Below are 16,519 nucleotides of genomic sequence, written 5' to 3'. Positions count from 1 at the left end.
ACCACCGGATCGGAAACGCGACCCACTGAGAAGATCCGGCGAGAAACTCAGTGGGCCGTCTCTATGGGTTAATTCACTTGTCGAGCCGTTAATGGATCCGGAGGATCCGAAATGACGTGTTTTGGGTAACATCGATTATTTACCATTCGGTCTACAGGATCGGGTATATAATTTCCAGCGGCCATGACAAGAGGGTTCTCATGTCGTGCCGCCTTCTCAAAGTGGCGAAGCTCCGTACTAACCTTAGCGGCGTTCTGTATGAGGTTGATCAGCTCCTGGAGTATGTACAAACTGAACTGTTCCATTTTATTCTTGAGCACTTTCGCCATGTGGGCTATCGTGATGCAGGCTTCGCGCACCACCTTCACGAAAAGAATAAAATATTAAATCTCAACTAGGAGGAACAGCCCTGTGCGGGCATGTCCATAGTGTGGCTATTAATTAGACATTTGATTGATTAAAATACAATGTCGGTATTTTACTAGGTATGTAGACACTAGATACATTTTGAATAATATTTTTACTATGCTAGTCTACATATATAAAATTGCATTGCTGTTTAGTCTCGCTAAAACTCGAGAACGGCTGGACCGATTTGGCTAATTTTGGTCTTGAATTATTTGCGGAGGTTCAGAGAAGGTTTAAAAGGTAGTTAAATATGAAAATGCTCGGAATTAAATAAAAATAACAATTTTGTTTTTCCTTTGATGTGTCCCCCGTCGGACAGATTACTTTTGTTTGTTTTAAGTTTATTTTATACAAAAGTTTATGTCTTTTATTTATCGATTGAGGCACTAAGAAGTCTGCCGGGTCAACTAGTTTTTAATAAATACATACCTGACTCCTCAAGTCCTTGATGACAACAAGAAATGGAATGGACAGATCCTTGAGATGTGCAGCGAACTCCACGGGGTACTGCTGGTGGACGTTGGCGGTGAGCAGAGCGCGGATCTTCTTTAACTGAAAACCAAGATGGCGGATGAGGGTCGTTCGCAGCGCAGCGAGTAGTGAGGCAGTGAGGTAGTGGTGCGGTGCGTACCGCGTCGACGCGCTTCTCCCAGTCGGCGGCGCGGTCGCCCAGCAGCGCGGCGGCGAGGCGCACGGTGTCGTCCAGCCCGCGCACTCCATACACGGCGAGGGGCGGCGCCGCACTGAAGGCCGCCTCGAACGCAGACGTGGAGACCGCCCCCGCCTCCCCCGCCGCGCCGCCGCCTCCCCCGCCACCTCCCCCGCCGCCTGACGACACTGCGGACCATCGTACCACTCAATTTACATCATTTTAATGACAACTTTTCTAAAGAACAAACAAACACAATATGTAATAAGAGTTATTCAATTATACCAAAAATTAGATTTGGAAGACTTCATAAACAAATAGTTTGGTCTGGTTATATAATAGTATGTGCGTTTAGATTCAATAGATAAATTTTATTTCAATCCTTGTTAAGAAATATAGAGGCAAACCAACAGATATCAGTGTGAGAATTCAATTAGAAATGGTGTGCAGATAAAAAATTCTATGAAATTGACAATAATCTATTGAGTTTCCACAAAGTAGAATAAGGATTTAAGGCCAATCAACTGTCAATCTGGATTTATCAAGATAACTGGAGACAGGACACTGTACACTAAGAACCCAACAAGTTCACCATGAATTTGCTCACATTTGTCAAACTAAGTTAAAACTACCCATCAGCACACTTACCACTGGTGGCGCTATTGAGTTTGGCCGGAGGGGGTGGCTTCCTGTTAGCGGAGGGGAGGTTGTACAACCTCGGAACTGTCCTCTTTGGGGGTTCGCATGCTGTTGTGTTTAGTTGTACAGTTTGAGTAGTTTGGTGAGGAAGTAGATGTTAGGTGTTTCAAAACATTACTTAGTGGTGTTATAAATTTTGAGGTATTTCGGCATATAGGGTGGGTGTAATAGCATTTGTTGATTATTTATATAAAAGAGGTGGGTTAAATAGTCAAGATCAAGTTTGAAGAATCAGTAATAATTTAGAACCCGATGTGGAAAGTTAATGTATAAATTGGATAAGGAATATTTTATTTTAATAATGGGTTTAACCATCGGTAATAATTATAATTGTAATTAATTTCAGTATAATTATGGAGTAGTTGGGAATAATTTTTGTTTTTGGTTATATTGTCATGAAGGTGGATTTAGGGATTATGAAAAAAAAAGTATTCCGTAGTATTGTGTAAATTTGGTTGAGAAAAACCATTGTGTGCAGTGACGACACTCAATGACCAATATGTGGGATAGAACATTTGATATATGTATTTATATTTATGAAATTAATAAGAGTAAATATTTTGTGAGAAATACCAATTATATATTATTTTATGGGCAGTACAGTTGGTTTAATTTTAATTATTGATCAAGAAAGGAAAGTGTTTTCAATGGGCATTCGAATGTTGGTGAGTGGTCGGCGGCCCCGGCACGTCCCGACGGTGAGCGATGGTGCGGAAGCATGGTGAAGAGAAAATTATTTATATTAGTTTCATTATTGGATGACTCACGCATGAATATAACATTTTTATTGTTGTATTATTTAAATCAACCAATACTTTATTATTCAGACATAGTTTTATTTTTAAATGCATTACTTTTAAATTATATGGTTTAGTAAAAATTCCCGACATCAGATCCATATGGTCAGATACATAATCGACTACAGTGTGCACTTTATATACGTAACATTTTTAAAGTATTTTTATTTAAATAATTGATCTGAAAATTATTGTCTAAATTATTGTTTGAAACAAGTTGACCAGCCCCTGTGGTTCTGATCTCGAGAATTTCTAATATCCAATTAAATTATGATCACCAATTAAAATGAATAATATAAGACATGCTCTCAAAATACAGTCACAACCATTATAGAGTGTTCTTCAAAGGGTAGATTAAGTCAAAAACTGTAGGTAGTGTTCTTTCCATTAGATAATCTGTTTCGCAAAAAAGTAATCCCAAGTAATTAGTTTCGGAATAAAGAGTGTTTCAACAAAAACAAACAAACTATTCTTCTGCCAGCCCTTGAATTGTGTTTAACGCAAGGTACTGTAATTTTATACGTAGCAAAAAATAAGGCTGGCCACATGACAAAAGATACGATTTTTTTTATTGCTTAATCTTTACAATACAGGTAAAATTTAGTGCAGAAACCTTTTAATCTCGTTCTAACACGTTTATATGAATGAATAGTGCAACAGTACTTTTATCTATAAATTTAGGGCTGTCATCGAACAGTTGAAACAATTAATAAATTAGTCTTTGTATAAAACTACTAATTATGACTTGGGATTTTTGCGTGAGTTACATTTTTAAATACTATGGGCAGGTTTCGACTTAATAAACCCATCGGGAGACACCCTGTGTACTGTCCGGTGTGATGTGCGTCACAGTGGGTTAGTGCGGGGACACAGACCTGGCGTGGAGGCGCCGGAGTCTGGCGCGGTGGAGGGCGCGGTGGCGGCGCGGCGGCTGCGGCACGCGTCCGTCTCGTCCGTGCCCGGCACGGCTGCAGACATCACATTATTACCAATCGAGCGTGGTACATATCGCCGCGAGGCATGCATGTACCTTTTTTCGACCTAAGCTGATAGTCTTGAGAGGCTTTTTACTGGTGGTGAAACTTTTGGGAGTCCACACGGGTGGGCACCACCACTACCACCACCCTGCCTATTTCTGCCGTGAAGCAGTAATGCGTTTCGGTTGGAAGGGTGGGGCAGCCGTTGCAACTATACTTGAGACCTTAGAACTTATATTTCAAGGTGGGTGGCGCATTTACGTCGTAAATGTCAATGGGCTCCAGTAACCACTTAACACCAGGTGGGCTGTGAGCTCGTCCACCCATCTAAGCAATAAAAAAAAAAAAAAAAAACACTTAATATCAGGTGGGCTCTGAGCTCGTCGACCCATCTAGCAATAAAAAAAGGCTATATCAGCGTAACCCTAACGTGTAGGTGAGCTCTCAGGGTTCTAACACTGGCCCTAGCAAGAGCAGTGTTTCGCAGAATCTACCACCGGATCTGACACGCGACCCACTGAGAAGATCCGGCAAGAAACTCACTGGACAGGGTCTATGGGTTAGAAAAATGTACCGAGATACTCAACAAAGTACCGGGCCATCGAATTGAGATTTTGACCTCAACTTTTGTTGATGGGTGACATTACGTCGTGACGTGTCTGGTCTGCAATAACCACTCAACATGTAATTTGGTAGTGTTGCAGATGAATAAGGGTCAACACTACTACAAAGGCCGCTGTTAGTAGAATAACTGATAGTTTGGACTCATTTTTTATCTGACGATGACATTCCTGTATTCCTGGACTTATTCAGCAAGTTTATAGAGATGCGCTCCTCGTATGGAGATAGCCCCAATGTTGAAGCTAAAAAATAATTGCTGAACATTTTAATATCTTTAATATCATGAAATCTTTGGATTTTCTTGTTATTTGAAGAGTAGAATTTATCCCGGTTCCCCGAACGCTGCATTAAAATATAATGAGCACAAGATACCTGAAGGCAGTAGGAGCCCAGCCTCTCTCGTCTCGTCGAACTTCTGTTCTAGCAGAGCCAACTTCTGCGCCGGCAGTAATTCTTTCTTCTTCAAATCCTGTCTTAATCTTTCGCCTATGGAATACAAATCAATTATTATTTTTATTATTGAGTTTGAAAATAATAAAGGATGAATGTCTAAAGGCAGTGTCTATGAATTATTGTTGTTTTTATGATGACTTCGCGGTGGATTTCGGGCGCACCGTTGAGATGCACAACTGATTCCCTTGTTTGTCAAAATATGATTAGCTTAAGAGCTGCGAGAGAGCTGATGATTAGATTATTTTTAAATTGAAAATAATGAAGTTGATTTTTAAACATTTATAATAATGAACGGCGCAAGTACTCTCTGGTCACACTGTAGAACATAGTTATCAATATAAAGATGAGATCACAGTTTGAGATCACAGGTACACAAGTGGTATGCATGTGCTCCAATGATTTCTGACCTGAGCACCGAGGGTGAGTACTGTTATTCCACCAATAAAAAAATGGTACAAAAAGATGACCAACAAATGAGTCGACTATTATCAAAGCCGGCAATGTGACCTTTGGACAATTACTGGTAAATCAGAAAAACGAATTATTGACTTTGTATTCCATTGGCGGTAACAAAACTCATCTGAACGACATTTTAGATAAATAACAGGTTAAGTATTAACCTTTATAAATAACAGGTTAAGTATTAACCTTTATTTAATGCAGGTTTTGAACCGTATTCTTTGAAGGAGACGATTATATTCAAATCAATCTGTATTGACATATCAATAACATTTTTTTATCCAAATGCACAGATTGCCACATTTGATAATAGACGACTCAAATACAGTACCGTTAGTTAAGTCAAGTATAAGACATAGTTTTGTGACAAGTACATGTTCTGGGGGCGACACTAAGACGTGGGACGGGGGGCAGTAGCGTGCTCGCATCACTCAGGAGCGGGCGGTTGGGAGGGGGGCGGGAGGACTCACCGACGTGTCGGTACATGTCGGCCAGCAGCTGCACGGCGGCGTCGCGCACGGCCGCGCTGGGGTCGGCCGCCAGCGCCGCGATGTTGGGGACGGCAGCGCGCAGCTGTAGCTCCACGGCGCCGTGTCTGTGAACCGACCACCAACCACACGTGCTTATTACATTAGTATAACTTCGCAGCGCCTCCATACTGTGTCAGAGGATTAGTTGATTCGTTGCAGAAAAACAGGGCGGCGTATGGAGCTCCCGACACGCTCTAACAGCAGTTTTCGAATGAAGAGCGGACGAAGTTAGATAGTATGCGGGCGTTGTGACCTAAAGGATAAGACAGGTCCTGGTCGAGCGGCTGGACTGCCGGGGTCCGCATCCCGCAGGCGGGGGGCAATATTTGTAATCAATTACCTTTTTTTTTCTCCTTCCTAACCTGATGTTTTAAAAAGACCATAGAGGGATACTCGTCCTTGGCGTCTATGGGTTCCGGTCATCAGTTATCAGCAGGTGAGACGAACAGTTAAAGCAATAACAAAAAATGTGTAATTAATAATGTGTTAAGTACACAATGGTTATAGTGTACATAGTGTAGTAGACATTACGTGTGCAGCAGGGTGTGTATGCAGCGCAGCGCGTCCTCGCGGGCGTGCGGCGCCTTGTGGGAGAGCGCGGGGGTGAGGCGGGCCAGCAGCGCGCGGGGGGGCACCGCTCGGCTCTCCCCCAGCGCCGCGACGCACGCGCGGGCCGCCTGTCGCACGCACTCCTTCGTGTCCGCTAGCCTGGAACACATTGGTTAAGCTTCATTCGCATACACAATAATTATAAGCTCACTTTATTCACTGCATCTTCCACTAGCGTGGTATGGACATGTAATGCGTAGAGGAGATGCATGTGACTAGGAGATGTATAGAAATGGTAGTGCAAGGTCAGAGGGGGAAGAGGTTGACCGAAGAAGACATGGATGGAGTGAGTGAATGACGATATGAGAGAGAGAGAGGAGTGAGTGTTGAGGTGACGGCTGATACAAGAGAATGGAAGAGAAAATTTTGCTGTGCCGACCCCACCTAATGGGATAAGGTGGAGAAAGAGAAGAAGATCTTCCACCTTCCTGAGCCGGCTTCACTGTGCTGGCATCGAAATAAGCCGGACAGTGGCCGCTGCAAACCCTCGCAACATCACAACATGCTCTATCACCTATCTCTTGTATATGTTACGGTAAAAGTAGATATTGCGACAAATGTACACATTTACCGGTAAATGTGCACATTTCCCAAAAGTGTACATTTACCGTAACATATACATTCAAAGTTGTTTGTGCCCAATTATACGACTCATTTATTGACGATAACTGTATTAACACCATTTATACTTCTACTAGAGGTCCCGCAGTAGTCGAAATTCGACTATAATAATTAATTGGAATTGTAAGTTTGTACACTATTATGATTGTATTCTATACTTCTATTATCACAAATTTCGCCAAGACTACACTATAAAAAATATTAACAAAGGCAAACAATATTTAATCTATTCTCAATTTGACAACAGACGCCAAGAACAAAAGTTTGACAATAAATAGTATGCATGCGTGTGTGCGTCAAATACATGGTATGTAGTGTGTGTAATGTTTTCTTTATCGATTTAATGTATATTTTATGCACCTACCCGTGCCGATTCACAAGAGGTCCTACCACCAGTATTAAGGCGCTGCGTCTAAACGTCTCTACTGCATCGGATGAATGTTACGAGAACGCATAGAACCCGAACAAAAGCCACAAATTCTTTTTTATATTAAACTAGCCGACCCAGCAGACTTCGTAGTGCCTCAATCGATAAATCAAAAGACCTAAACTTTTGTATAAAATAAACTTAAAACAAACAAAAGGAATCCAACGGGGGACACATCAAAGTAAAAACAAAATTGTTATTTTTATTTATTTCCAAGCATTTTCATATTTATTTACCTTTTAAACCTTCTCTGGACTTTCACAAATAATTAAAGACCAAAATTAGCCAAACCGGTCCAGCCGTTCTCGAGTTTTAGCGAGACTAAAGAACAGCAATTAATTTATATATAGATATAGATTATAGTTTTATCGTAAGGAATATGAATGTCAAAGATATCTGTGGCAGAAACATTGCGGGTCATTGAGAAGGTCTGCAAGAAGAACCAACTATTTATTTGGTTTGCTTTGCTTTTTTATTAGTTTATTACATTTATACTTTCGAGTATTGCGTAAAAAACATATATTTGAAGATTTTAATTAAAAATAAATCAAATCCGAAAACTGTCAAGCGACATTTAATACTGGTTAACATATTTATATTGTACCTGTCAATGATATGTGGCAAGACGGTAGGCACGAAGTGTGAGAAGTCTTGGCCGAGTCGTTCCGTTAACACTGTCAATACTTCAAGCCCGTTTTGGGCCACCTGGAAACAAAGAGAAGCTTTTGTTAAACGAGATAGTACAATTGACGAGACGGCTAGAATGATGAGAGCTAGAACTGTTCCAATGTGTGCGATTACTTTTTTTTTTCCTACCTATGCTGATAACCTTGAGAGGCTATATTAGCTTCGCCCTAACGTGTATAGGTGAGCTCACGGGGCTCGAACCGGAGTGTTGCTAACACTGACCCTAGCTAGAGCCGCGCTTCGCAGAATCTACCACCGGATCGGAAACGCGACCCACTGAGAAGATCCGGCGAGAAACTCAGTGGGCTGTGTCTATGGGTTAGTTCGCTCGTCGAGCCCTTCGTCACGACGGGTTCGATGAGGATGGTGACCGGTGCTTGTGGTGCCTAAAAGCAGCGTTAATGGATCAGGAGGATCCGTAATGACGTGGACTCTGCGATTGGTAGTTCACTCTGCATCCAACGAAGAATGATGTACATTTCTGTTGATGAGGTATCCCTGAGTAAAAGCCGGTGCGTAGGAAGTCACGAGATGTTTCCACTACGACACCAGTCTATGTCTTCTTGCACCATTATTTGTAAAATATATCTGCCTCATTTAACCGCTAATCTACATGTTGTTTGCTAAAATATTAGTTTTATTTATTTATTTTTATTTATTTTATTAGGCTCACAATACACATCACAAGCTAAAGATACATAAAAAACACAAATAAAAAGAAAAAAAAATCTGGCTTGCAACATAAGTTATGTGCGCACGACAAAACAAGACATATAGTGCTGAATTTGTATAACAATGTTCCTTACAATTATGACAAAACAACACAATAACAAAAACTAATCTAACGAATAATGTAAGGAAAAAAAAAAATTATTCACAATATAATACATTAAACAATTACATTAACCTACCTATTAATAAAGTTTAAATGATATTTGCGATTATAAATAAATCCTTTATTTATTTATTTATTTATTTAAATAAGTACTGCCACATCACAAACATCTAACATTGAAAATAAATTTAAACTATTTAATTTATGGCCTGATGCATGTGACAACAATGGCGTACATAGCATTGGCAATGCATCGGCTCGAAAATGGAATACAATAATAATAATAATAATAATAAAAGTTTCGATCAACATCTTAAGAAACTTTCGTTATCCAGCTGGGTTAAGGGCCTAATACAGAAAGCAGTTATCCTCGATACTGCACACATTGTGAGGAGGTTTCTCACTCTGGAGTCCTAACCACTGGTGGCTTGTGTCGTAAACACCGCCATCAGCGGCAATCTATTTTTATATAGTGTTTTTTAAAAATTGTATTTTTAATAATTTTTTTAAAAAATATTATGTAATTAATAAGATTTTAAATAAATAATAATAAATAATAATAAAAATATTATGGATTACAATAACCTCACAACACCTCTCGTTGTGGTGATGCGTACAAAAATATAAATATTCAACAAATACGATCAGAACGTGGCTGAAACCGCAGGCTACGTACGTCCAATTTTTAACCTCCAGTATAGTTTCATTGAAATTGTCATCGTCAACATATGAGTCGACTATTATAAAAGCCGGCAATGTGACTTTTGGACAATTATTGGTAAATCAGAAAAACGAATTATTGACTTTGTATTCCATTGACAGTCACAAAACTCTTCTGAACGACATCTTAGATAAATAACAGGTTAACTATTAACCTTTATTTAATGCAGGTTTTGAACCGTATTCTTTGAAGGATACGATTATATTCAAATCAATCTGTATTGACATATCAATAACATTTTTTGTCCAAATGCACAGATTGCCACCTTTGATAATAGACGACTCATATGTACTTAAACAACATTAGGTGCCAGTTCCATGAAAATCGTGGAAACAATTCTCGAAGCGAAGGAAAACTTTAAAACAAAATGCTTATTAATCAATTTTCACATCGAGGTGTCAATGGCCGACGGATTAGATACAGCGAACTTAATGTATTCCATCAAACGCATCCAGCAAAACGCATGTTTTAAGGTTTCACTGTGGACGATCCAACTGGTGTCAAGGGGTTTTTTTTTATTGCTTAGATGGGTGGACGAACTCACATACAACCTGGTGTTAAGTGGTAATTGACATCTACAACGTAAATGCGCCGCTCACCTTGAGATATAAGTTGTAAGGTCTCAAGTATAGTTACAACGGCTGCCCCAGCCTTCAAACCGATACGCATTACTGCTTCACGGCAGAAATAGGCAGGGTGGCGGTACCTACCTGTGCGGACTCCAAAGAGGCCCTACCACCAGTAATAAGGGTAGTGTGAGCTCGTACCGGAACGGGTTCCTACGCTCTAATCAAAGGGTTAGGACGGCCGGTATAACATCGTTCTCATGGTGGTATTCACCTCGTTATGTCTACGGGGTCCGACAATACTAAGAAGGCCATGAATACATTATACACTAACACACTAAACTACACACTTGTATTGACTTGCATATTTTTAGTATTTATTTGTATTTGTATCGTATGTAAGTCTATCTTATATTGTATTTATTTTTCACATGTGTATATAAGTATACATTTTTATGTAAGTTTATTAAGATATAGCACCGTCCAGTTTGCTTATTCCTCTCCCTGCAAGGTTGCCTGGAAGAGATCGCTTTCAGCGGTCGCCAATTTATGTCACCGTCTATTATTTGTTTTATATGCTTACTCTTGTACATGTGGTGTTAAATAAATAGTTATATTATTATTATTATTAGAGGTCCCGCAATAGTCGAAATTCGACTATAATTAATTGGAATTGTAAGTTTGTACACTATTATGATTGTATTTTATACTTCTATAATCACAAATTTCGCCAAGACTACACTATAAAAAATATTAACAAAGGCAAACAATATTTAATCTATTCTCAATTTGACAACAGACGTCAAGAATAAAAGTTTGACAATAAATAGTATTCATGCGTGTGTGCGTCAAATACATGGTATGTAGTGTGTGTAATGTTTTCTTTATTGATTTAATGTATCTTTTATGCATTATTTTTAAAAAAATATTATCATTGTGCACTTCTCCTCTATATTCTCTATAAGTGTGGAAAATTTCATGCTCCACCGTCCGCGCAATTATCGTAAAAAGGGATACAAAGTTTTTGCTTCACGTGTTAATATATAGATTATTATTATTATACACTAATTGACGTCTATTACCGAATGTGCGTTGGAATGTTTATATCTCTGCTCACCTCTCACTTTTATAACGTTCGTGAAGATGAATAGCAAGCCGCGGGCGCACGAGACGCGACTCATACAATAGGCACGGCACACGACCACTGAGACGGAATGAAACAATGTATCGTTCAATAGCGCGTCCTTATTCTCCTTATTCGCTTCATTTTCTTTAAAAAAACTTCAAAACGTTTGTAAAGAAAAGATTTATATTCTTTTAAGACCACTAGATGATAACCAACCTTTCCTAGGTTTTTTTTTTGATAACGCCATCTTGTTGTGTCTTTAAAGCGGTTAGTTGCCCTCAATTAAGAAAAATAGTATAATTATTCGCCAATAGATGTCGGGAAGAGTTGATTATTGAAAACACGAATAAAACAACATTTTCTGAAAATAAATCGTAGCTAGATCGATTTATCGCCCCGGAAATCCCCTGTATACTAAATTTTATGAAAATCCTTGGAGCCGTTTCCGAGATTCAGATTATATATATATTTTTTTTTTTTTTTTATTGCTTAGATGGATGGATGAGCTCACAGCCCACCTGATGTTAAGTGGTTACTGGAGCCCATAGACATCCACAACGTAAATGCGCCACCCACCTTGAGATGTAAGTTCTAAGGTCTCAAGTATAGTTACAACGGCTACCCCACCCTTCGAACCGAAACGCATTACTGCTTCACGGCAGAAATAGGCGGAGTGGTGGTACCTACCCGTGCGGACTCACAAGAGGTCCTACCACCAGTAAAACAGTAACAAGTTAGTTTGTTTATTAAAAAGCCGCAGAAAGATATTATGCGATATTTAAGAAACCAGTACAACGCCGTCGATTGAGTTTAAATTATCTTTTTTCTCAAATATTTAGAACCGCATTAGGCATCTGCGAGGGTATCTTAATGTAAACTACTATAACATAGCTCTCTGTTTATAATATTTTAACGCAATTTGAGGCTAACAAGGCAGTAAGTTTTGTTTGAACAAAACGTATCTAGCCTCACCCTTCTACTATCGCCTCCATCCTAAGGGTTGATATTGAAAGTTGAAAGATTGTTTTAAATCTATACTAATATTATAAAGAGGAAAGATTTGTTTGTTTGTTTGTATCGAATAGGCTCCGAAACTACTGAACCGATTTGAAAAATTCTTTCACTGTTTGAAAGCTACACTATTTCCGATTAACATAGGCTATAATCTTTTTTGAAAAAAATTAGGGGTCTTTACTAAAACTCCAATAATATAACCCAAGGTGTAAAAAAATTACCTAAAATATTCTTTACATCGCGTGCCCTGCGAAAACTATTGATGATAGAATAAAATAATGTACTACGAATTTGTAGAACACATTATTAATTAAGTGTCGCGACAGCATATGTCTAACTATTATAGTTATGCCGCAATAAGTGTTCTTTTAAAAAATAAAACAACGTCAAATATCGGTGAAATTTTTGTTAAAGACCCGAGCGGAGCCGGAGCGGGCCGCTAGTAAATCTATATATAAATACGTGAAGCTAAAACTTTTTACCCCTTTTTACGAATATTTGCGCGGACGGGGTACGAAATTTCCCAAACTTATAGAGAATCTATATTCTTCTCTATAGAAGGGGTGCAAAATGTTAAAAAAAAATTAAATTATGCATCAAAACTTTAAATCAATAAAAAAAAACATTACACACAGCCATGAATTTGAAACACACACGCATGCATATATAATATTTGTTTATTGTCAAACTTTTCTTATTGCTTATAGTCTGTGGTCAAATTGAGAATAGATTAAATATGGACTTTTTGGCGGTAACGCGAGAAGTGAAGTTGTGTGATTTGTTTTATTTTGCTTATTTAGTGTTTCTTCGGGTTTAAATGTGTAATAATGGTGGTTTATAACCTGTTTAATATCCGTGAAAGTGCACAAATGTGGGAAAATGAAATAAAGCCGCTGGACATAACCTCTTGGGATCCTGCAAAAAGTCCACTGAAAAAATCTTAGTAAATGACCACCAATTTACTGAGATTATATTTCATCCCGTATCATCTCATTTAATTTCATCCCAGTTGATTAATGTCTCAAATTAATCATCTTCATTTCATTTCACTCCATAATATAATTTTTCATAAAAATATGAATATAAATTAAAATAAGACATGACTTAAAGGTCTCAGTTACCAAGTCATAAAATCCCTTAAAAAAAAAGATTAAATATTGTTTTGTCTTTATCTATACTTCTATACTAATATTATAAAGAGGAAAGATTTGTTTGTTTGTTTGTTTCGAATAGGCTCCGAAACTACTGGACCGATTTGATAAATTCTTTTTCCATTAGAAGCCGACATTGTCCCTGATGAACATAGGCTACTTTTTAAAAAAAAAAAAATATTTTATTTTTTTGGTTTCATGTGTGTTTTAATGTTTCCGAAGCGAAGCGAGGGCGGGTCGCTAGTTATAATAATATTTGTGTAGTCTTGGCGAAATCTCTGATTATTTATAGAAATATAAGTCTTTGACAAAAGAAGCATAATAGTGTATCGACTTATAATTTCAATTAATTATAGTCGAATTTCGACTACCACTAGTTATAATAAACAATCTTAGGAATGAGTCAGTACTTTTTTTTATATTTACACTTTAAGAAACGATGATGATGGATGAGATGGAGAAGTGCAGACTCACGATGAGCTCAATTATTAATAATGCAATTAACTTTAACACGAAAAACTATATTATACGGTTGTGAACACGTGTTAGATTTAGAGTCACGGGACAGTTTATACGAATACACCCAGTGATGCCAATTCCGGGTTTTCCCCCCAAATTTAGGGGGAAAAATCTATACAGGGATTTTTTTAGGGGGTGAAATTTTTTGGGGATATTTTTAGGGATAAAATTTTATATAGAAAAATACTTAAAAATACTAAATAACTATTGTTATTAACTAATTATTTATTATTTTTATTTATTTCTTTACTTATATTGTAATGAATAACTTGGTCCGTCGTTGGGGAGTTTTGTTTTGATTTTAGTAGTTTTTGAAATTGCTTTAGGGGGAAAGTTTTCAAACAGTTGGCGACACTGAATACACCCCTTAGGTCAAGGACAGTTCTTTCTTAGGTCGGTCTGCCGGTGTGAGAAGAATAAATAAAGATACAAGTAATAGACGGAATAAGAGTGCGCGCAATGAAGCGATACGCGGCGCCGTACAGTAACAACCAGGGCTGTCACGTATTGTTATTGATAATAATCGGAATTTTAATTCATAATTTGTATGATTAGATAATTAGGTATTGCGGTTATCTTGAAATACATATTATAATGGATCCTATAAACGTTACAAAACACGACACTTACACAACAACAAAAACACTATTCCCTTTAATACGTAACTTCTTTAAGAAATGATTTCATATTAATTTAATTTTTAAGAACCACATTCTTTTTGTCTTCCGGATTACTTATGACAATATTACTTATAATACACAGATAAATCTCACGACAAGCTAATAATTTATTTAAATAGGGAGAAACGTCTTAATAAAAACCAAATTAATTTTTTTGTGGCAATTTCAAAATATATTAGTGCCCAATTTTGGAGCTTTTCCTTTATAAAGCTTGCAAACCGATGCTAACGTCGTTAATTTCGCTTACATAACTCATTAGTAAGTAGTACGAATCTAAACGCGGCATATTATCCGTTCTGCCGGACATTAGGACCGGCTGTCGTTGTTCTATGCAATATATCCTTTGAATAACTTCTTGATAGAAATAAAGCAAGGGGAGTATTCAACTTCAAGTCTATTTTGGTAAACGATGAGGTTACACAGAAAAATCCAACTTAAATATATAAGAGTACTAGCCGTACTCGCCCGCTTCGCTGCGCATTTAAAATTAACATTATTATTTATTATCATTATTATTAGCGAGTCCAACACTCATATAAATATTAGCCTATCCATTAAGTGCATGTATTTTCTACATGGGTACCAAGTTTCAAGTCAATCGGATGCATGGTTCAGTAGTTATAACGGAACATCCGAAAAACCACTGTACATTTATATATTTTTTATTGCTTTGATGGGTGGACGAGCTCACAGCCCACCTGGTGTTAAGTGGTTACTGGAGCCCATAGACATCTACAACGTAAATGCGGCACACACCTTGAGATATAAGTTCTAAGATCTCAGTATAGTTACGACGGCTGCCCCACCCTTCAAACGGAAACGCATTACTGCTTCACGGCGGAAATAGGCAGGGTGGTGGTACCCACCCGCGCGGACTCACAAGAGGTCCTGCCACCAGTAATAGTATTAGTATGGAAGTATAGATGAAAATTAATAAGCCCTTAAGAAATTGGTTAGACAGCCCTATTCTAGCGCGCCGCAATCAGACTGTGCATGATATACATTGACTGCGACCGTCGTTCTACAACCGGATACGTCTCCACATAAAGTTGACTCACACGAAGAGTTTCTCAAACCACTCCGACGAGAAGGGTATATCGTCGCTGTCAAACTAATATCGGCTGTGTGATTCTTTTAGAGATTTCACCATTTAAACTATTACGACTTGTTTAATATTTAACTAGCTTTAATCTGTAAAAGTACACAGAGCAGATATTGTTTTCATGAAGAAGTTATGACAGGTACAGTGTAAGATTTGTAGTCGTCGTGGCCTAAAGGATAAGACGTCCGGTGCATTCGTGTTGAAGCGATGCAACGGTGTTCGAATCCCGGGCAGGCGGGTACCAATTTTTCTAATGAAATACGTACTCAACAAACGTTCACGATTGACTTCCACGGTGAAGGAATAACATCGTGTAATAAAAATCAAACCCGCAAAATTATAATTTGCGTAATCACCGGTGGTAGGACCTCTTGGGGGAGTCGCACGGGTAGGTACCACCACCCCGCCTGTTTCCGCCGTGAAGCAGTAATGCGTTTCGGTTCGAAGGGTGGGGCAGCCGTTGTAACTATACTGAGACCTTAGAACTTATATCTCGAGGTAGGTGGCGCGTTTACGTTGTAGATGTCTATTGGCTCCAGTAACCACTTAACACCAGGCGGGCTGTGAGCTCGTCCACCCATCTAAGCAATAAAAAAAAAAGATTCTATTGAAATAAATGTTAATTTAAATTTTTTTAGGAGCGAAGTTATAAAAATCATCTACATGTTCTTGCATTATTGTGATAATAATGTCATGAGATACTGAATGAAAGTGGAGCATCAAAACCAAGTAAGAGATTCCACTCAATGAATAGCAAGAGGAGAGTGATATAGTAAAATTTGCAAAGTAAAGACTGTGAGTATTCGAACCGACGGTAATAATAAATGCGAGATTAAACCGAGATAACAGTTTTAATCGCGTCTACGAG

General features: G+C 38.2%; 1 protein-coding gene across 5 annotated transcripts in view; it reads right to left on the bottom strand.

Moving 5' to 3' along the window:
* Window positions 1-16,519, bottom strand: part of LOC105841715 (CLIP-associating protein) — a 42,943-nt gene that overhangs the window by 15,437 nt on the left and 10,987 nt on the right. For 4 of the 5 annotated variants that reach the window (XM_062673580.1, XM_062673577.1, XM_062673574.1 and 1 more), the window contains exons 4-12: window positions 7,855-7,955; window positions 6,125-6,301; window positions 5,534-5,658; window positions 4,524-4,637; window positions 3,429-3,521; window positions 1,706-1,804; window positions 1,040-1,245; window positions 838-960; window positions 243-362 (exon numbers count right to left, since the gene is read on the bottom strand). In XM_062673580.1, coding sequence (XP_062529564.1) covers window positions 243-362; window positions 838-960; window positions 1,040-1,245; window positions 1,706-1,804; window positions 3,429-3,521; window positions 4,524-4,637; window positions 5,534-5,658; window positions 6,125-6,301; window positions 7,855-7,955 — 1,158 coding nt within the window. The remainder of the gene's footprint in view (window positions 1-242; window positions 363-837; window positions 961-1,039; window positions 1,246-1,705; window positions 1,805-3,428; window positions 3,522-4,523; window positions 4,638-5,533; window positions 5,659-6,124; window positions 6,302-7,854; window positions 7,956-16,519) is intronic. The other variant, XM_062673583.1, reaches the window with a different exon arrangement.

This window comes from Bombyx mori, chromosome 2 (genome assembly GCF_030269925.1).
Source record: "Bombyx mori chromosome 2, ASM3026992v2".
Classification (NCBI taxonomy): Eukaryota; Metazoa; Arthropoda; class Insecta; order Lepidoptera; family Bombycidae; genus Bombyx; species Bombyx mori.
The sequence above is the reverse complement of the archived record's forward strand: the minus strand, read 5'-3'. Positions and strand labels throughout refer to the sequence as shown.